The sequence below is a fragment of the Antennarius striatus genome, chromosome 11 (assembly GCF_040054535.1).
Source record: "Antennarius striatus isolate MH-2024 chromosome 11, ASM4005453v1, whole genome shotgun sequence".
NCBI lineage: Eukaryota > Metazoa > Chordata > Actinopteri > Lophiiformes > Antennariidae > Antennarius > Antennarius striatus.
In genome coordinates this window covers 3945892-3967431 of record NC_090786.1, presented here as the reverse complement: position 1 = coordinate 3967431, position 21540 = coordinate 3945892, and the positions used below count along the sequence as shown (strand labels likewise).

Below are 21540 nucleotides of genomic sequence, written 5' to 3'. Positions count from 1 at the left end.
GGAAATTAAATTTTAGGTCTCCTGTCACCAGTGCGGAGGTGGGCGGGTTTACTAAAATTTACAATCTTAGTGGGCGGAGTCACGCCTCATTGGTCCAAAAAATGCCTGCGTCACCATTTCAAAACCTAAAACTTTCGGTTGCCAGGTGTTAAATGCTAGCATGTAGCAGTAGATAATAAAGATTTACAATCCACATACTTAGGACAATTTGTGGGAAAATAAGGGCAGATTTAATAGGCAACAAATTTTTTTTTTTAATTAGCAAAGATTAAACGTCAGTATATTTAATTTTTTTACTCCGATTATGATTTGAGTCCATCAGTTTTTCTCTCAGCTCTTTCATGATGTTTGGAAAATTATTTCTAAAATCATTTCTAATATTCCGATCCTGCTCCGGAACAAAATGAGATTATTTCAGGCTAAAGCCAGAGGCTTATCGTTCATGCATTCTCTTTAGGACAACAGGACTGGAGAAAAAAAAACATTCACACAACCAATCCATATTTTCAAGCTCCATTTAATGTCCTAGCAAAAGGAGGATGTGACTGTTCTAAGGAGTGATTAAAATAGAAAGTGCATTTTGTTTTTGTTCACCGAGTTCAATAAAATAAAAAAAAAAAAGATTCAAGCAGTTTTTATGTCAAGACGGAGCAGAGTTATTAATTCTGTATAAATTGCAAAGAAATCAGTAAAGGTTCTCTGTCAGTTCTCTGTGGTATGGTGTCGACCAAAGGCACATCACAGCTTTGTATCTCACTGGGGAATGTTGCACACACACAGAAAACACACATTCACATGCATGAGCCCTCAGAATACATTTCCCATGATGCTCTGACAAACAATCTGCAGTCACGTCGATGGAAAAACGGTCATGGAGAAGTTCTGAGAGGCGACAGATGTTGATCCAGAGCATGGCGCGTTTTCATTTGAAGGGATAACATAGCATTTAAAAACGTCCACCTCAGCCTTTATTCATATGAACCAAGAGAAACGAAGCAACAGATGACCAGACGGGCGTTTGTCGTTTTTTTTGTTTTTTTTTAGCTCAGACTCTGTTCTCTCTTTAAATAGCATCCTTTTAGGAATAACCGACATGTCCTTAGTTACAACAGTCAAAAAGAAAAAAAAAAAACTTTCAATAAACATTCTTTTCTAAAGGTAGTTTCCCTTATATAATCTGTAATTTTCCTCTGCCAGTATGTATACACAAGATTAATAACATACCAATCAGTGGTTATTTATAATTGGAAAAAAAAAGCACAAAAATGTTTACACTCTTTTACAGGTAAATAAAACTTTTCGTTGTCTGTTTTTCGATTAGGGCGCGGTGTCGTCTCATGGCGTCGGGGGTTCCACGCGACCCCTCGTTCTCCTCTATTCTGCTATTAGATCTTTACATACTAATATTGACAAAGTGGAGGCTTGTGCTCTGCAGCCGTCAAGTCTTTCCAAGAATAATAATCATACAGGGAGGGGGAGGGAGGAATGGGGGCAGGGGGGAGGAGACTCATAGCTGGCCCTCGCCGCAGTGGTTGTCCTGACTGCTGCCTGGCTTCTCGGCGTCCTGGCTGGGCAGCTCTTTGAGGATGAGGGCGGCGCTCCTCTCCGAGAACTCGTCGCAGTCGGGCTCCAGGCCGTCGGGGCAGGGCAGCTTCAGGAGCTCCTCCCTGAGCTGAGCTGTGTGTCTCTGTGGGAACATCAGATACCACACATCAAAAAAAACAACAAAAACCCCCCCCCCACGTTTATTCAACGGGATGCTTCGTAGCATGTGGGATCCCGATCTGACGGAAGTACCTTAAGTGCAGCGGCGTGATGGGACATGGTCCGGCCGACCCTCTTGTCGCTGCTGTACTGCTGGATGTCGGCGATCCATTCCTCGCACTGACACATGATCTCGGTTCGCTTCAGGTAGAAGTGTTTGTGGATCACCTGCGGACGCGCGAAACGAATAATCAACGACAGATACGAGCAAACGAGTGAAGAAGAAGAAGGATTAAAAAAACCAGTCCCTTCATTTTCTAAACAAATCTGTAATGGAGCTCGCCTCTGGGGGAAACTGACGCCCTCTGCTGGTAGGAAAGCTACAAAAAAAACTTCTTTCAGGTGCCTGGAAATGATCCGGGTCGCCACCAGAATCCATCGCACTGTTCCGTCGGGCCACCTCTAACACCCCCCCCCCCCAAAAAAAAAGAACTGAATCCAAATCCATTCGGAACATTTTCCAGGAATCTGAACAGACAAACAAACGCCACCACAACACAACCTCCTCCGAGGCGGTAATAACTCTGAGAGGAGCTGTGATTTAATCAAGAGACTTCATTTCCCCCGCAGTCGTTTTCCTTCTTGGCAATTCTGACTTTCATTACGGAACAAAACCCTGACCGAACCTCGACGTGGCCACAATTATTTCACTTCCAAAACGTTCCGATTTTGCTCCGATAATCCGGATCTTTAATCTGCTTAAGGACGGCCTGAGATCTGTTCTCTCTCTCTCTCTCTCTCTCTCTCGCTGATTAACTGACACAAGAAGCGGCTCGCGTCTTTTATCAGCATCCCTCCATTCCGCCAAGTATCCGCCGGAGCCGGACGCGGAATACAAATTCCTCTTTCACAGCGAGAATGAGATCAACTTCTCTCCTCATCTCTCCATTACTGAGGGGATGTTTATTATGGACGGTGCTTAAGTCGCTCTTTGACATCATATATAGGACACTATGCTCGATAGCTGATGTCAATCACCGGCGCCCCCGTCTCCTGCCCCTCCAGACGACTTCCTAGCAACGGTCGCCAGGGCCGAGGCATCAGTATGCAGCTAGCGGCGTGGTGGATGTGACTGTAGCCGCTGCTCCGCCGGTGGAGGGAGTGGATTAGTTATTGTGGCTGCTGCTGATTTGATGTTTACCAAGGGAGGAGAGGCAGCAGAAAAGGTTTGGGTGGTGGGGAGGGTGGGGGGTGGGGGTGGGGGGGTTGGGGTTTAATCTCTCTTCAACTTCTCCCTCTGCTCTCTTTATCTTTATTCCATCTTCGCCGCTACTTCTCATCCGTCAAACCCAACTCCCAACCCCCCCCATTTGAGTTACACCCCAGCGAGTTAGAGGACGGCCACACTTCTGAAAGGAGGGGGGGGGGCATTTCAAGGTCATAGATGTGTGGTAAATGTGGCTGCTCAGGCTTTCCTGTGAAGGAGACCCGGTCCAGGAATCCTGCCGTGTTTCCGACCTCAGATGAGAACGATGACGACGGGAGGCCGATATTACGCCTGATCGGACGGGAGGTCCTTCAAAGGGGTCGTTCCCTCCCCAGGTCCATACGGCGGCGCACGGGTGGGGTGGTAGAGTTTTCACTTTTGGTATTTGGACACGACCATCGATCACAGCATGTGAGGAAGCTCGACATGCAGACCGTCTCTCATCATGAAGTAAACATTGGGTGTCTTGACAAATGACCTTTCAGAAAATAGACGTCTTCACACACACACACACACACACACACACTGAGATGTATACATGAGTATATTCAGCTTCTACGTGCGGTCAGAGACGAAGGCCCCGGCTGCCTGATAAACTCAATGACCTTTAAGGTAATGCTGCCCACTCATTATTCCACAGGGCGGTGGAGGAAGAGGAGCTGAGGAAACACTCAACACGTGAAGGGTCAAGGGCAGAGCTGAATAATCCAGGCATTAATTAGGGGTGTCTTGTTGCCCCAGGTAGCTGCCCATTTCACCCACAACCTGCCCCCAAACGCTGGAGCAAAAGCGTCCCCAACTTAAGGTGGGTCTTCCGGACGTCCCAACGCTGAGAGACTCTACTCTCCGATGGGGAAGTCTTCCAGAAACCTCGCCGGGGGCTCCGATGGGTTTGCTTGCAACACAGACGGAGATGTCGTCTCTGAATCCGATCAATAATGCAGAGATATTCAACGGAGCAATCCACTTCCTGTCAGGACAGCGTCCCACCGCTGAACGCCCAACCTCACCGAGACTCAGATGGTGGAGTCCAGGACCCTTACCCTATGTAGGGAACCCACCGCCGAGAGGAATGCACTTTTTACAAGTGTACTCTGGTTCCTCAGTTGTCTCAGACACACACACAGTGATCCATATTTTAAACATGCAACTCATTGTCCTTAATTCCACCTGACAACCTGCTGCTGCATAATTCAAGCCGGGACTCCATCCTCCAGCTCTCCCTCTATAAATAGAACGTGGCAACGCCGGATTCTCTCTCACACACACACACACCTAAAATAAAATCTTTTCCAAGCAATCAGATGCCAATAATGGACTCACGGTGGCCATTAACAGACACGGCGTCGTGAACGCGAGCAAAAATTAATCCGTTTTCATCGCAGGAGAGAGAATCTCAGATCTAATAAAGAAATTTGGAGCTTTTCTTTTTATTACAGCTCAAAATTTGACAGTATTAGACAAAGAACGGTCAAGTCAAGGTCTGCTTGGTGACGTTTTTTGGGAGCGTCAAAACCATATTGAAAGTTCAATTTTTTATGAGCACCTGAAGGACTTCATTTGTACGTTTGGAAACTTCTAAAGTGTGATAAAAAAAATTTTGAAAATATGAACACTACAGTTCCAACAAAAATCACCATCTGTGCGCTGATATAGTTTGAAAAGCCATGAAGGAGCTGAGATTATTTAGTCATTCTACTGATTCTAATAGTGATAAATATTCATTTGAAGCTAAACATGTCCTTTCTAAACAAATCTGTAATGGAGCTGGCTTCGTGAAGTACAGCTTCCATGAAGACAGAGGCCAGCCGATTGACGGAGGGTCATGTGTCGGACAGGATGAGCGGTTCTATTGATTTTCAGTCGCATTGGTGGACAACCTTCAGGGGCCCCGGGGGCCACGCAGAGCGGAGCTTTACATATAATGATGCACGGAAACGACATGGACGAGGTCCTATCGATGCTCCGTCTGCGGGACGGGTCATCGAGAGGACGCCTCATGTTCGATGCGTGATTGTGTGATTGTACGGGCTACAGAAGGACGCCTCAGGAGGAGCAGCAGGAGGCGGAGCAACACGGGGAGGGGCAGCAGGAGGCGCCGCAGAGGAAACCGCCGCAATAAAACCACAACATAGCAGAATCAATGAAATCAAAAAAAGTGAAAACTAAACCACAAACAAAACTCCAATTTAAAATCCACATCAAAAAGCATCGTCTTTTATGTTCTTTTTTTTTAATTTTTGAGACAGCTTGCAATTCAAATATCAGGTGGCGGCGAGTTTTCAACACTTTGGGAGCATTAAAAAAGCAACAACGCTCCTAACTGGATTTTTATGGAACACACGAGGAACATTTAAAAAGAGGAGTCGGAGAGGACCTCGGTGAGTCGACTGAGCACGGAGATTTAATCATCAAGAAAAACGATGGAGAGAAGTTTTAAAAAAACACACAAAAAAAGGTTAAAGAATAGCAGGAGGAGGACGACATCATTAATGAGAGTCGGTCAAACCACCGACAGTAGAAAACGATGTGGAAATACTGATGAAATGTGACATTTCTGTTCCGACCAGGAGTTCTAATGCAGATTAATGGAGGCAATCATGCAAAATAATTGTGGTTGGCTCAAATAATCACAATCAGGGGATGCTGTAATAATAGTGACAGACCTAGTCGTAACATTTCCATATAACCTCCTTCACAGCTCCGGGATGTCTACGGCCACATGACTTAAGTGAGCCTGTTGTCCTCATTTCAGGGGCGCTTCTCATGCAGGTTATAGAAGCCAAAAACCACGAGAGAACGATTCTTCACATCCCGGCGTGTGACAACATTTGTCTCGGACGCTGCTAAAAGGCCGGCGGTGGGAAACGCACAGGGGGGCAGAATCTCACCAGGCTTAATTGAATTCCTGTGTGAGTCTGTGTGAGATCGCTCAGCCTGGGTGGCTTCGCCGAGTCCGACTGCGTCCTCTCAATATCTCTCGGTCCAGCGGTCCATTTCACCGACGGGCTGGTGATGTCATGGACCCAGGTTTTTTTTTTTTATTTGTTGTTGTTTAATTCCCGCATCGCCTGTTGTGCAAAAGGCCAGACAGACTCATTTCACCTCCGAATCTCTCGCTAATACAAGCAGCGCCGGCTGTGGATACGAGGAGGGAATAATGAACCTCCTCCAAACAATCCACCCCCCGGAACAAATCCTGAAAAATGACCCATGTACCTGAAAAGATTGTGTCTCTGATGTCATCGTTTGAACACAGGATAAGTCACTTGAGCGTTTTCCTTTCTAAATCCTAAACAACTCTTCTCTTCCTGCATTTCTCTTCCTGCACCGGTTGAGAGTCCAATCACAGTCCTCTGAACATTTTAAACATTTGGCGGCGGCGTCTCCTACCTCTTTGAAGCACGGCGAGGGGTTACGCATCTGCTCCAGCATGGCCCATTTGACGGACGCCTGCCGTATGTTGCCGTCGTATTCCCGTGAGCTCTGCGTGCCGCTGGGGGTCCCGCGGGAGCGTTCGTATCCCGGTTCGTTGAAGTAAGGCTCAGCCACCAGAATGAGGGACTGCACCGACACTAGCACCTGCAGGAAATGGAATCACGTGGGGGGAAATATTGAGGATTATCACTGGACTTTATTTTTCTAACACAACTACTTAGCGCTGATCTATGGGTACATTTCATCCCCCTCGGAGTCTGCCTCCTGGAATTCCTTGTGTTCATAAAGATATATCCTTCATCGTATCTTTATTAACGGCTCGATTAATGCGCCGGCCCGTCTCAAGGAGAACGAGGACGTCGTCCCACCATCCCCTCTGTCCATTTCTAGCCGCTACGTCGCCACCAACCACCATCTACGCCTTGGAGGCCTGCCTGCTGGCAATGCCGGAGCTGCTCGACGCACAACTCAAAAAATAACGCTCTATCATGTCCCATTGACCTTCAGCCGATGCAGTCCGTCTGACTCAAACATCTTTTCCACGTGTTAAAAGCCCCAAACCAAACCCAGATGGGAGATTTCTTTATCCTAGCCCACTCCCACAGTCTTCCTACTCACCTCCACCCCTCTTATTTTCCATTATTGATCCTCAGCACGCTAACAGGAATGATAATCAATGGAGACATCTATATGCACTCTCCAACCCTGCAAATGAGGGAATTATAAAAAAATAATAAAATAAAAAAAACAGGAGGAATCTATTTCTAAGGGCTGCAGCTCGCTTGTTGTTGGATCAATACATACAGAAAATGAACGCCGGCGTTCGTATGACTAACAACCAAACGGTAGCGTGGGTGTGCCGACCCGCTGTGGTGGCGATTTGTGTGCTTATCGATAGAACAAACTTAAATTCAATCATTGCGTATTTGTTGCTCCCCTAATAATGTGCATTATCTATTGCATGCAGTCCAAACTCTCCAACATTGATTAAAATACACTCCTTACAAAAAACCTTGAGAGGCCAGTGTGTTCCCTATGTCATAAATAAGGCAGCAAAGAAATAAATTCCTATTGACTGGTCTACTATTACAATATGTACAGTAATGCTGTGCTTCTTGTGCACAAATATCATTAAAAAGAAGTGACTTTTACAAAGCCTTTGGTGAATAAGTTCTCTTGAAGGACATCCACTAGGTTGCATACCTCCACCAAGGACCGACAGTCCCCTATAATTCAATTAAACCCTAATCCCGAATTCCAATTATAAACCTAATCTAATAAAGCAATCCATATCAGAACAGGCTGACCACAGTCGTGAGCTGGGTCTGTGATTTAAATACAAAAAAAAAAAGTAACATATTGAACAGATGCAGAAGAAAAACAATTTTCCATCCTGAAATTTGTATTAAAATAACAGTAAAATAAAAATAATTGTGAATTATTTTTTTTACTGATTAGCATACAGTAAGTGACAAATTTGAATTCAACTTATGGGAGAGTTGATCACCAGCCAAAGAAGAAGGAACCATTCCATTTTGTGGATAAAAAGATAAAGGGGAGAGGCTTGTGAGATGTTTCCCCATTAAAACAAAAAGTTAAAAAAAAAAAGTTTTCTTCATATAAATTGACTTCATTTGAGTTTCTTCTTTGCCACATGCCAAATGTTCCCATCAAAAGTCTTTTAAAATACATAAAGCTGTTTTTTTGGGTGTAATTCTAACAAACTCAAGCTCCTCAGAGGAGGTAATGAACGTCTGGTGTGTAAGGCTTGCCTTCAAGAAAAGACGGAAATGTTACCAAAGACGTGGCTACAGCCAATTTGCAGAGCAAAAAAAAAAAAGACGACGGTCTACTAAATCACGACTACAAACAGACGGGCTTCAGAAGACGACTGATCTGCAGCGGACGTCCAGATGAGTGATGTGTGCGAACAGGCATAACCCCAAGCTACGAATGATGCTGGCTTTGTTTTCTTTGATTAACGCCCACACACTCGACTTAAAAAAAAGGATCCTTTATGTCAGCTGTCGAAACACCAAGCCCATTAATACCGAGCCGCAGGCGGTGCGATGACACGGACGTGATAACCCGCGTCGACAACGACTTGTCCATCCGGACGGGTAACCGTCGCCGTGGATCTTCCAAGCTCACCTGTAAAAAGCTTGAGGTCTGTGGGTTCCACTTCTCCTCTGGTCTCCCGTGCCACGTGTTGAGGATACTTAAACACACCTCAACAGACAAACACAGGAGAACGTTAGTGACACCTGAACGCGGCGCCGCCGTCGGATCGGCGCTAAACTCTTCGTGAAACTCACTTTGCCATCATTGTAAAGGTTAGGGTTGAAGCGCACGCTGTGTCCACCGGTGGTCTCCAGGTTGACCAGCGGAGGCGAGTTGGGGTAATCTTGGGGGAAATAAACGTCGAACTCAAAGCAGCCGTTGGCGTACGGCGTGTCGGCTGGGCCCGTGATGAGAACCTGAAACAGAGACGGGACAGGCTTAACGCAAAACAGCCCAAGAAAGAGTCCTTTATTCATCACAAAAACACTGAAAGGGAGTTAATTAAAGAAAGGTGGTCGCACTGATAACAGTAAATATGGATTAAACAAAAGGGTAAACCACAAAGTATTAACGGAGAAATGGTGCTGACTCTTTTTGCAGGCTTTTCCACGACAATGTAATTAACAACAAGGCTAAAGGGTGAAATTAGTCGCCCAGTTCTGTCCGCAGCTCTCATGGCATGCGGAAAAAAATAATAATAATTTCCTCGCTAAAGAGATTAGCTCATCAATCAAATAAACACAAGAAACCAAAATCTAGCACAATGACATGAATTTGTAAGGGAATAAATAATTTTCAATCGAAGGCAATGTCAACCACGAACCAAAGTGTAACTGCAGGAAAGGCTTCAAGGATTTAGGATCTAAGAACGGACGACGGGAAAGATTTTTATTCATAAGCTGTGCTGTTGGAAATTCAAGGACAAGCACTCAGCAAATATGGGTGTTGTGTTTAATGCAAATTGGGCAGTTTTATGCTTATATAACGCCGTGTGGCTGAGTCCGCATGGCAAATACCAAACAGATGATAATACAAGCTTTGACAGATTTTTACGGACGCTACATTGATTACAAATCCCAAGAAAGATTGAGGCAAAGATCTTCTGAAAGGAAGATTGTCTCCTTTGTAATGCAGCCGCTTCCAGGGGCATTTCCGCATGATCGATGATGGAAAACTCTTAACACGGAGAATAGATTTATTTCTCCAACATCTCAGACTGCGGAGCATCAGGTGACAGTCCTGTTACCTGGCTATGAATACAGCAGAACCGATCGGCATGAGTGACTCGACTAAGTGAGGAATGGATGAGAGAATAAATGTTGGAATACGCTGCAGATTCATAGCGATGGCCTGAAGCAGCCAAGACCAATTTGTGGCTGATCCTCGCTGTGCCAGGGTGCTGGAAAGAAGAACGGCCAACCCGTGAGAACGCCATACTGGCTCTAGACCGGTACGAACGCCACCCTTGATTACTTAGGTGAATGCAGATCTTTGGATTTTAATATCAACTTTTTCCTTCTATGTGCTCAAACTAGCACTCCTTTTGTCACCGTTCTGCATCAGGGGCAGCAACTGTGCTAAACTAACATAGAAAGAAATGAGCCAGCAGGGACAGGACAGATCAGAGGTGTGACGTTTTAATGTGTACGACTCACAGCAAAGATTTAAAGGCAGGCAGACGAGCAGCAGTTAGCGGCTCAGCCTGCTGAAAACCTTCCAATTGAGAGACAGCAGGAGGTCCGAACCACCCGAGCAGAGGACGAGACGATCCGCCAAAACGACGGGCGGTAAATTATTATGTCTGTTTTCAGAGCGCCGCCGTCGGAGGTAAAATGTCAGACTGGAATGCTAACGCTGATGCTTTGTCATGTGGGGTCTATTTGTACAATTACAGCTGTTATTTATCGTTGTTGTTGGTGTTCATAGCGCTGTCTCGACTCGATATAAAACCGAACTCGAATCAGATGGAGGATCCAGTCTGGAGCCTCAGTCGACTTTAGGATCCACTGGATATAAAAGACTCCCCGTTTATTGCATTTGACTCCCGGACAATAAAAGTGTGGAAGCGTTTCAAAACTGCAGCCGACTGTTCCGGCGTTAAATAAAAAGTGTTTTGGTAATAATGTGAAGATGCAGGGTTGTGGTTGCCCCAACCCTTTGGGATCAGATTTCCACCTCAGCAGCCACTGTTCTTTTCTGCTGATCATGCTCCTCTCTCCATTCTTGGGGAATAACTTTTTTTTTTTTAGTTTTATCGACTGCTCTTAGCAACCCCAAGTCAGCGCTCACCCATTCACACAGACTTCACACGCTGGTGGCAGACGGTGTAAGGTCACTAGCTTAGCGCCCACACACTGATGACAGCAGAGCTTCATACCCCTTGTATTATCTCATTATTAATATATGTATAATTTAATTAGCATATTGCGACACGATTGCTTTGTCCGTTAAGTTTTATGCACACAAGCTGATGTTTACACGCAGCGCCGCGTTCCCGTCTCCTCTGTCTTTCTTTACACAGCCGTTCCGCTTAAAACCGACTTAAAGAGACGAGGATTCTGACATTTAGCAAAGGAGATTTTGCCACTAATCAAGTTGTGGTGGTGAGAGCCATTTATTAAATGTCACTGGAAGTGAGTAAGACCTGCTGATGACAAGTTGCACGGCGCAAAGACCAGACGCCAAACAGCACGATGACACATTCGTGATGCCCCAGCAACATGCAGGACAGCCTCGTCCAATCAGGATCGTCTTTGGAATCAGGTTTGCAGACCGCGGACGGGCTTGAAAGACGACTTTACCTTCATGATGTCCAGTCGCTCCTCGTCACAACGGACGAAGACGCTCGAGGACGACGACAGGGGCAGAGAGGTGGACAGGGTGACGGCTTCCTGCGCGAGGCGGCGGGATCGGGCCGCGCTGTTGGTGTCGTTGGCGTTCTTCACCTGAGACATGTAGTGGTAGTTCACCTTGAACATCAATTTTCCATCCTCGTCCTCCGAGACCATTTCAAAGGTGTCTGCAAAAAAGAGAAGACCGGAGTTATCAGAGGAAGACACGGCATATTCAAGACGGGGGGGTATCACGTAATTTTTCGACAAGTGAGGAAGAAAATCTTCACTTCTAGCTAACACTTTTTTTTTTTGTATTCCCCTACACGATGTGATTAAGTCTTCTAACACTGAACAACAGCACAGTCTTCAGTTTTCTATTCCCATTCTGTCTGAGCGCTGAAACGTTTGTGAATCTAGTGATGTGTAATTAATTCAGAAATCAAGCTGCTCACAAAATCAATTGTACTGCAGCCAAACCGGTGTAATTAATCATGACATGACAAAGGAGATGAGTGGGATGGGAACGTCGAGTCTACTTCCATTTCCACCGTTGCATTCAGGCGCTACGGAGCAGACAGGAGGGCTCCTAAACCTTGGCAACGGCTTGGTTCATTTCTTCAACTTTCAGATTTGTTAGCCAAAGAAGTAATCTAAAAAAAACGTCTTTATTACCGAATCACAACTTTGGATCTATGGTGATTGATTTCTTATTTCTTGTGATGATCAATTTCCAAGCACGTTGACTTTTGGGGTTCTTTTGGCTCTGTCAGGGTTTGTCAGTTTGATGAATCTAGAAATCTAGAATCAGTCAAGATTGACTGTGAACCTAGACTGTTTCACTGTGTGAACCTGGACTGTTTCACCACGAAGCTCATAAAATTGAACACCGCAAACTCACCAAATTGCAGCTTCTTCATGGCAGCAACATATTTTTCTTCTAAAGAGCGTAGAATGGACAGGGGTTTGGGGCGAGTCGACACTTTCCTCGAAGACTCCACCAGCTTCCTCTCTGGTAAACAGACGGGAAAATGGAAATGAAGAAAAGAAAAGCATGGATAATAAAAAAAAAAAGTCTGCCTATCTGCATGGTGCTGGAGAAGCTCGGTAGGCCTATTTCTATTCTCATAGCTTAGAAAATGAAGGCTTCTCATCAGATGTATGAACAGTTCCTCCAGGATTTCACAGGCAACGCCGATGACATCAGACTTCAAACCGTATCCATGACTGGAAATCTTTTCAACTTCAATCCTCTGGCAGCTTGTCTCACTTTAAGGAGATTTCTGCAGCGGCATTAGAGGAGCTCATCTCACAATTAAATTCTTCCACCTGTCAACTTGGCATTATTCCCTCTAGATTTCCGAAAGAGGTATTTCACACTGTTTGTCCAACCAATTTAATCTTATTAACCGCTCACGGTCTATGGGCTCTGACCCATCTGTCATGAAAATCAGTTGATTAAATTAAGCGTGTTCATGCTTACAGATAAGACACTAAAGAAGCACACAGAGTGAGCAGTAAAATGATAGAGCTGCTGATTTTCTAATTTATTTGTCTGTTTGGTTAGCTATGGTAATGTCGATACCGCACAGGAAGCCTTTCCGTCGATACTTTCTTGCTCCTGTCTGATCACGGCTTCACTTAGAAATAAGCTTCCTGTGCTAATTAAATGATTATACATCAGTCAAGGCCTTCATGTTGCAACTGCCTCACCACTTAACTCGGCATGATGTGTGATTCCCGAGGCCTTTATCATATGGATTTCTTGATGGGAAGAAATATGACATTGATCTTTATCCGTACCCCGACCCAACAAGCACTTCCTCCCACATCTAATGGCATCTGCCTCGCAAGCCATCAGAGAAACGGCTGTTTATGTGGAGAGAACCTAGAAATCCTCCGGAGGGGGGTGGAAGAAAGCGGAGGGCTACATTATATTAATGGGGGAGGCGTTATGTTCCATCATGCGGGGGGGAAGTTTAATTGAAGGCGTTTCTTTTTTACGATGACTTGTCCGTTTCTTTATTACACCAACCCTGCTCCTCCTCACAGACTAGAGCAGAGTTTCCTGGAGAAGACAGTAGGTCTTCCTCAACGTGACACGCTTCATATCGCCACGGTTACTAACAGCCCTGTAGTCTTAGCCCATGCAGTACTATCAAAATACATCTGATTTGAACCTGAGCTTGTATTTGGTATAATTTCATCCTGTGGATATAAATATAGATAGCTTCAATCAGCTGCGACAGTCTCGGGCAAGAGAACCTCCATACACTCTACTCCTACCCTGGTTGGCCTGCCGTAGGCTGGTGGTGGCGGCGTAGACTATCTCAGCTGTCCTCTGGATGTCAGGAACCAGCAGAGTCAAACCCTCGGGCTCTGGATCTGAGCTTTCGGTCTTCATCACACCTTTACTCTTATCTTTCTTCGACCTGAAAACACACGTACAGTAAATATTCAGCCTCAACGGATGCAGGATAAAAAAATATAAAAAATCCATATTCCAGGAAGGAAGGGAATCCTTCCAGGCTTTATTTAAACTCTGTGAGGTAGTGCGGCTTTCAATGACATTCTGCAGCGAGGAGGAGATATGAAAGGTACCGGTGTGGCTTTTTGTGGAGCGTTCGCAGCGTTGAATTATTCATTATTCTTTATGTATGAAGTGTGTTTAAGAGCAAAAAGATAAGATATTTATAGTTATATGTAACTATATACATGGAATGCGCATCCAACATTTAAAAACAAATTAAATAATTCAATTTATCACCATCTAACTATGTGGACTTTCCCCCATCTCACCTGAGGCGGTTGGTGTAAGTGTCCACGCATGTCTTCATCTTGGCCAACAGCATCCCGACAGACGTCTGGCCCTCCCCGTGCTCTTCGTCCTCCTCCTCCTCGTCCTGACCCGGGTCTCCAGAGAGAGGCAGCAGCAGGGGAACCAGAGCGGTGCAGGAGGAAATGGCTCTCAGCAGCTCCAGTAAGGCTCGGTACAGGGGCACGTGACGAGCCATATCCAAAACTGTGGAGAGACCAGACGGGTATGAAGCCACGCCGAACCGGTTAAAAGATGCAGGTTGACTCTGACTAAATTATGCTGGTATCATTTCCAGCCTGCTAACATTTTGTCAGCCCTTGACCAGAAACCAGTCAAACACGAGGGTCTGTTGAGACTATGAAGTCACCAGACTCTGAAGTCATTAATTGGTCAACCATGTCAGCCATATCAATTTCTGAGAGGGCCAGGCTGTGTGTGCGAGGAGGCTCTTGTGCATCCGTGTGTTCGCCTTGAAGTGTCAGCCTCAAAATAAATAGAACAGCTCTTGTTTTGCGGCTCCGGACTGTTTTACATTTATATTGAAATTCCCAGCTAGCAACTGTCCTCCAAGCATCTGCACAACACTGACCTCCCAGGGCTTTAATCTGCTCTTAAATCCTTTAACCCGTGTCTGTGGGTGACACCTAGCATGGAATCCCAATCCATTCCATGTATATCTAAGCAATTACTCTGAGCGTTTGTGTGTAACTCATCAGAATTTCTCCTCCTGTGTCGTCTCAATGTCAGCCTATTGGGGTTTTTTTTTCTTTTTACCAGCGTGCACTAAGCAGAGAAATGGAAAAACAGAAAAGTGCATTAGCGAAAGCTTTTCCTGATAAAGGCCTTTTAAAAACCTTATTTAGGTTTAAAAAGAGAGGTATAAATAAAAACGGGAAAAAATAGCTTTCTAACACCCACTAGTAACAGATGATAGTATCGCGATGGCGTACATAAGGAAGTCATCCGGAGTGATGGTTATTGGAATAAATAACGAAATAAACTAATGAGAAGTTTCAAGACCTATTGGTATTCAATCTGTAAAAGAAAACCTGGTTTACTGAGAAACTCAAGAAACTCCCTGACCGAATGTGAAACAAACGCCGTTCCTCCTCATCCAACAAAAAGGTTGGACATCCATCACGTCTGTGACGATCTCCTATGTGCTGACCCGCAGTCACTGCTGAGCTGCAGACCACAGGCCTCTACTCTCTGTGATTTAGGGTCTTCAGGGGGCCATAGAGAGATGGGTGCTGCCTGAAGCCGTGTTGGATGCTTAGGCTGATTAATAGTTAAAGGGGAGGCCCTGGATTGGTGCGGGAGTGCCTGTATATGTAAGGCTTCCTTGAAATAAAAGCACTACTGTTGAACCCAGTCGCCCCGAGAGCCTCATCTCTTGCTGAATCAATTGCCTCAGTTAAATAGTGTTTCATGAAGGTGGGCATCTTTACATTTTTCTACATTACTTTAATAACGTTAGAATGGAATTTCAGATTTGTATTAAAAATTTCTTCAGGATTTTAACTGTGAGACTGCTGGTACATTAAGACAAATCCATTCCCATAAAATATAGGATCACAAGAAAAGCAGCGTGAGGTTCTGATTTCCTCTGGATGAAGAGTGGACAACATAATGAACCTGGTCTACTAGAAAATAGTTATTTGACATATATTATTGATAACCCTAGAAAGCAGAGCCATCATCTATCTAATGAGACGATTACACACAAAATATTCACCCTTTTCTGTGCAGCGTACTGTAAAAAAGTTAATTAGGAGATGAGCAGCATCAGTAAATGTTCCTGTAGGCAAACCCATCAGCTAGTTTTACCACCTGTCAGGACGTGATAAAACAAGACAAAACCTATTAGCCACAGCCAGCGTAACGTATTATTGTGCTGTGGTTTTGATAAATGTCCTGCTGGCATTAAGAGATTTTAGTCCGGCCCATTATTTCTATAACAATAATATTCCTACTCAACATATAATCTTGGATACTCCACGACGCCTCAAATGCCAAATAAAGAAATTCAAATTAACCTTGAACCTCTGTCATCTAGTCCTGACTCCCGCCTCACTCTTCAACCAATTTAGTGCCTTTCCTGCCTCGGCAGTGCCGAGAGATGTCTGGAGGGATCCTGTAATTACAGCAGGAAGAATGACACTTGGTATTTTCCTGGTGCTGTACGATGAGCTCAGGGGCAACCACATCAAAAAGAAACACATACTTTTTTTTTTTTAAAAAGTCGGGTTTAAAAATGGAACTTGTTTAGCAACGGTCGACTCTGTTGGTGGTAATTACTGAAGCAAATGCCACGGCGAGGCCAAATCAAGCGTGAATGTGTGGAAGACACAGCATTAGGCGTAGGATCCCTGCTGTCGGTGAATTTCTTACAATCCTACCATCTCAAATTTCTATTCCAATACAGCTTTCCTTCCTCTAAGTAGTTTGATCGTAATGATTTCAGAGTAGCTCATTTTTCAGCTCAAGGGACCATGACCCATTTCTAATGAGGCTAGCCGAGATGCAGAGTCTTGATAATTCGCACTTAACAATTGCCCTTAATTGGATGGTGCTGAAATTGCACATGGGTGTATGATCATACAGCAGAGCTCTGCCACAGTGGGCGACGGAAATATCTCAACAACCCAAGGATGGAATACCAGGAATTTCTTGAAGAGGACGTTCATGGGTCTCGGAGGATGAATCCAACTGACTGCTACATTGCAAATTTTCCTTCAGTACCACCGTGAGGTAGAAGGTTCTGGTAATGAGAGAAATATCACCGGATATAAAAGATAGAAAGCTAGAAAACAATCAACGTGTTACCGCCAAGTCCCAACCCATAGGGGAGCAGGAGGCTGGGTTCGTGGACCGGCTGCCCCTACGAGGGACGGGTGTCTATCGCCAATGGAAAAACAAGGCATTGAGTATGCGAGTCACGCTGAGTGGGCTGCTAATACTCTGACTCAAGCTCATAGCTGGATGGTGTCAGGTCTTCTTGACCCCTTGAGGGCAACAGAACAGAAGAGAGAGTAGCTGAAATATTAAGACGGTGACATGCTCCCGCCAACACACAGTCTGCCTCAGTGGACACTGTAGATAATGTGCATCAAAGCAAGACTATGCGGAGCGACCAATAAAAGACTGCCTGAAGCTCTGGGCCATTTCAAAGGACAGAAGGAACAACAGTGCTGCATTTTCTGTGCACAAAATAATGTCTTAAACACAAACGCCCTCAAGTCACTTGGTTTTGGGTTGCATGGATGGAGGTTCATGCTAACTAGGAGGTTAGAAAGAGTAGGAGAAGTCAAGAAACTAGTTACTGTGACCCAAAAGAAAAATTAAAGTTATGTGATTTTCTCTGCATGACATGTTAGTTGGGATCTTTCCGCTCTTCTGGTTACCGTTGCTACGAAACAGTCTCTTTAGGACAAAGACGTTTAAAGACATTAAGGTTTTATTTAATGGACGGGTCGAGAAAAGATGGTGGATAAAGAGAAACTGGTTTGTTTGTTGTGTAAACCTTTTGTTGGTTTGGACGTCAACACAAATATAATCTTGGGCGTTGGTCTTTAGACAGTCATATTAAAATATTGCATTTTGGATAGAATACCTGATCCGGACCAAATCGAACCAGAACCCACCTCTGATCGGATCGTTTCTCAACCTGGGATGAGGCTACTAAACATTAACAAACGTTCAACGTGAGGTCGGTGTGAAATTTGACACTAGTGTTTGAATCTCTCAAAATTCCAGCCGCTGAAGGCTAGCTTCTTCAACCTTTCACTAGCTACTAGTAGGGAGCGACTTTGACGAAGGGTCAATGGGGGTCAAGAGGTTGGGAGCGTGGAGGAAATAAAGCTGTGGCCCTGTTGTTGTTTTACTGACCTCCAAGAATTCAAACGTCGCATCCCCAAGAGGTCAATATAACTGCGAGACCGAAACCATTACATATTGATCTGCTCGGCGATATTGAACGTGGGGTTGAAACAAGGTTGACAGTGTTAAGCTGGCTCATTTGGAGGAACGGCCAATGAGATGCCGCCGTCTGATGTCCAGTGTTCCAGAGATGCACAAATTAAAGGCTCCTAGAGGAGCAAGTGCAAAATGACAGACTTGTCTCATCAATTTTGAGGAGATGTGGACCGACCACGCCTCCGAAGTCACCGATAGTGGGGGGAATGTAAACTGGTCCTGATAGTGATGTAGATTTCATTAAGGAGAGGAGCTGAGGATGTAACAAAGAGGAGTAAAATTAGGATGCAGAATATCAGGGGAAATGTGTTGGAACACAAAAGAGCTTAGACAGCTCAGCAGGCGCAGCATCTTAATTTCAGAAGCCACACTTAGAAGATAAATATCAGACCCCCACACCTCTTTGCACTGCCTCCCCTCTTTGTCCTCCACCCAGCCTCAGACATTCTTTATTTCCCCATCACCTCCTATTGCCCCCCCCCCCTCCTATCCTCAGGTCTGCCAGGATAACAGAAGCTCATGATGGGCTCGACTGAACTCGGAGCTGAGTGTGGCACGGTGGGACTTTTTTTTTTTTTTTCTCTTTCCTTTTTTGGTTTTTGTGTGTTGTTTAGGTGGGAACTGTGTGGGTTTGTGCATGTGTGTGTGTGCGCTCAACCAGCCCCCACAGCAGTGGGGAGAGGAGGAGACAACAGTAAGCATGAGCAATGTCATTTCCCCCTCCTTCTTCCTCCCTCTCTCATTCTCATGCTCTACCTTCACTGCCACGGCCATCGGGATCCTTCCTCCCTCTCCCTCGCCATCGTTCCGCTCGGTTATGCAATGCACAGTCCTCCCTCGGAGACTAGCTGGTGTCGGAGACCCGACCCAACACCGCCAGCGATGACGGCTGTGGCAGATCCTTAACGCCAGAACGACTCGTCTCCACGGACGCCCGCTCCGTTGGAATTTAGGGGCTTCTCCTCTGGACTATCTCTTAAAGCAAAGGACCTGGCCATTCTGTTTGAGACGCTATCAGCTGATGCTACAGACACATTAATGCACAGCGTTGACATGATTGACAGCGGGACATCCGTGATGGGCAGGATGCTGTTTTGTTAGGCACTTCTGGCTCTGCTACCCAGAGAAGTGTGAAGCGAGCGGGAGGGACGCTACAGAACGAGGGTGTGTGTAGATTTACTGATAAGCCGGTGAGGGAGATTCGGGAGTTGCATTGAGGAGTTCAAGAAAAGAACTGACTGAAAGAGAGGGAGCAGGCAGCGAGGATGAGGGGAACGGAGGGGAGGCAAGAGGGGGCAAACGGGGAAGACGGTTTCTCCTCGCCCCCGTAACAGAGGCTGCTAGCGCTTCACAGCTTTTGCTGAAAAAAACCTGACTGCAAAGACTTTTTTGAAAGCGATCTAAAAAACAAAGTTGGGGGGAGGGATGTTGAACTTGACAGATGGAGCGGAGAAGTGACACAAGGAGGTTTATACTGGGAGCGTAGCTTGAGACCGGCGAAGCTGTGGCGACGCCGCTGCCTCCTACTCTTCTCGACATCCCCTTCTGTGTTGCTCACGCTGTTGTTACCACAGCAGCAAAGCGATCCCGCCTCATCTCCCCCGGGTCACCACGTATAGAATGCCTTTAAAGCCTTGGTTTTCCAGTGAAGATCCAAAAAGCATGTCAGATGACCTTCTCTCACACCTTAGACACCATAGGGTAAGCATTAAACCATTACGTTCACTTCATGATCCTTATTTCTTTAATTTGGGTGGATTTAACGACAACTATTCTGCATGTTGGCAAGAGGGTGAAAGGATGATGACTGTTGAAATTCCATTGACAAGACCCCAAAAACCAATTATGATCCAGTTTGCCTTGCTTGCAGAATTATCTCAGAGATTAGATCAGCTTTTTGTCTTTAAAATTCAAGATTTCCTCGAATGGGAAAGTAGCTCCTGCCGGTGCTGAGTGGTCACTCATTAAAGAAATCCCAAAAAGGATGGGCATTTTTGAGGGGACTAAGAATAAAATCATGGTAATTTAAAAAAAAGGATAATTAGTGGTGTCAGTTTAATTAAAGATAATCCAAATGTGAGTCCCGGTGTCAAGAATTGATTTCTAGGAGCTCGGTTTCAACATGCAGAAGGTCATACGAGCTGGTGTTTACAGCTGATTCTCCACTTTGCTATGCGTGGCCATTGTTGTGTTCAATTGATGATTGATTACTAGTGGGGTGGGGGTTCGTGTGTAACAGCCCCAATCCTACTGGGGCTGTTACACCAATAGGATTAACCTGACCAAGACTTGTTTGGCACCTACAAGAGGAGGACAAAGCAAAAACCACCAAACTTTAAAGACAGTGCGTTGATTCTGACGTTGTTCTGCTGTTTCCTGTCTGTGGGATAACATCTGATGTGTATATTTATGTTCCTTTCAGACCAGTGTCCCTTGTCAGATCAGGTGAGCAGCAGGAACATGGGCACCACCGTCATTACCATTGAGGACGTGCGAGCATTGGAGGTCAAGGAGGAGCAAGAGGAGTCCATCTTGGCCATGTTAGGCATCATTGGAACATTTCTCAACCTATTTGTAATTGTTTTCGTCTACATCTATACAACACTGTGAGGTGCCAAAGCTAAATCTGTAGGAATTCTCAAAAAAAAACAAAGAGGGAACTGAGCGGCAAGGAACGATGGGTTAACGAGGAAGTAACACATGTTACGGAAAAAAGATTGACATGAACGACTTCCACAGAGAGAGGAGGACGATATCTTCCAGACTGGCTCATGGTGACGATGAAGAGGCCATATTGCAAAACCACAACTGTGAGCCAGGAAGATAACAAAGGGCCGGGAGACAAATCAGGGCTGTAGTGGGGCCTCCATGAGAGGAGCCAGATGGACACTAACAACCACCCCCCATCCAGGACTGAAACCCTGACCCTGATCTGATTTTCTCTGACTGTCGGACCCATTGCAAACATGAGAAAACAGGACAGTCTAATGGACAGCACTGATGCTTTTCCATTTATTTTTCTCCAATTTTAAATTTGGTGGGGCTGTAATTTCTGGAATCTGTTGGAGGGGATTTTAAGCAACATGATTAAAAGCAGAAAAAGAAATAAAAACTATACAGGGAAGCTGCTCAGGAGACACTATTGGCCACTATCCATTTCCAGGGCCAAAAAATGTAATAGCTTCAGCGCCCCTGTTGCAAGAAATGAGACTGTGGATGAGCACTGCTGTACTGTTGTCTCCAAGGATGTCTGCAATCTCAAAGATATCCTCAAACCACGAATAATACACATCCAAAATAAACATATTTGCTTTTAAGAAACCATGTGCGACAACTTTAATGGTATACGAAGCAAGTTTTCCTTAAAAACAATGCATACAAAAGTGATCCTTCTCCAGTCGTCTCTCAGTTGACCCACTTGAAGTGTGCTGTGGTGTATTTATTTG

The 21540-nt window shown here is 45.2% G+C and overlaps 1 protein-coding gene across 3 annotated transcripts in view; it reads right to left on the bottom strand.

Moving 5' to 3' along the window:
- Positions 1-497: 497 nt before the first annotated feature.
- birc6 (baculoviral IAP repeat containing 6) overlaps positions 498-21540 on the bottom strand; it is a 62077-nt gene continuing 41034 nt past the window's right edge. For all 3 annotated transcript variants that reach the window (XM_068328197.1, XM_068328198.1, XM_068328199.1), the window contains exons 65-73: positions 14101-14323; positions 13588-13733; positions 12203-12313; positions 11272-11489; positions 8725-8886; positions 8561-8638; positions 6365-6553; positions 1798-1932; positions 498-1687 (exon numbers count right to left, since the gene is read on the bottom strand). In XM_068328197.1, coding sequence (XP_068184298.1) covers positions 1508-1687; positions 1798-1932; positions 6365-6553; positions 8561-8638; positions 8725-8886; positions 11272-11489; positions 12203-12313; positions 13588-13733; positions 14101-14323 — 1442 coding nt within the window. In that variant the 3' untranslated portion in view covers positions 498-1507. The remainder of the gene's footprint in view (positions 1688-1797; positions 1933-6364; positions 6554-8560; positions 8639-8724; positions 8887-11271; positions 11490-12202; positions 12314-13587; positions 13734-14100; positions 14324-21540) is intronic.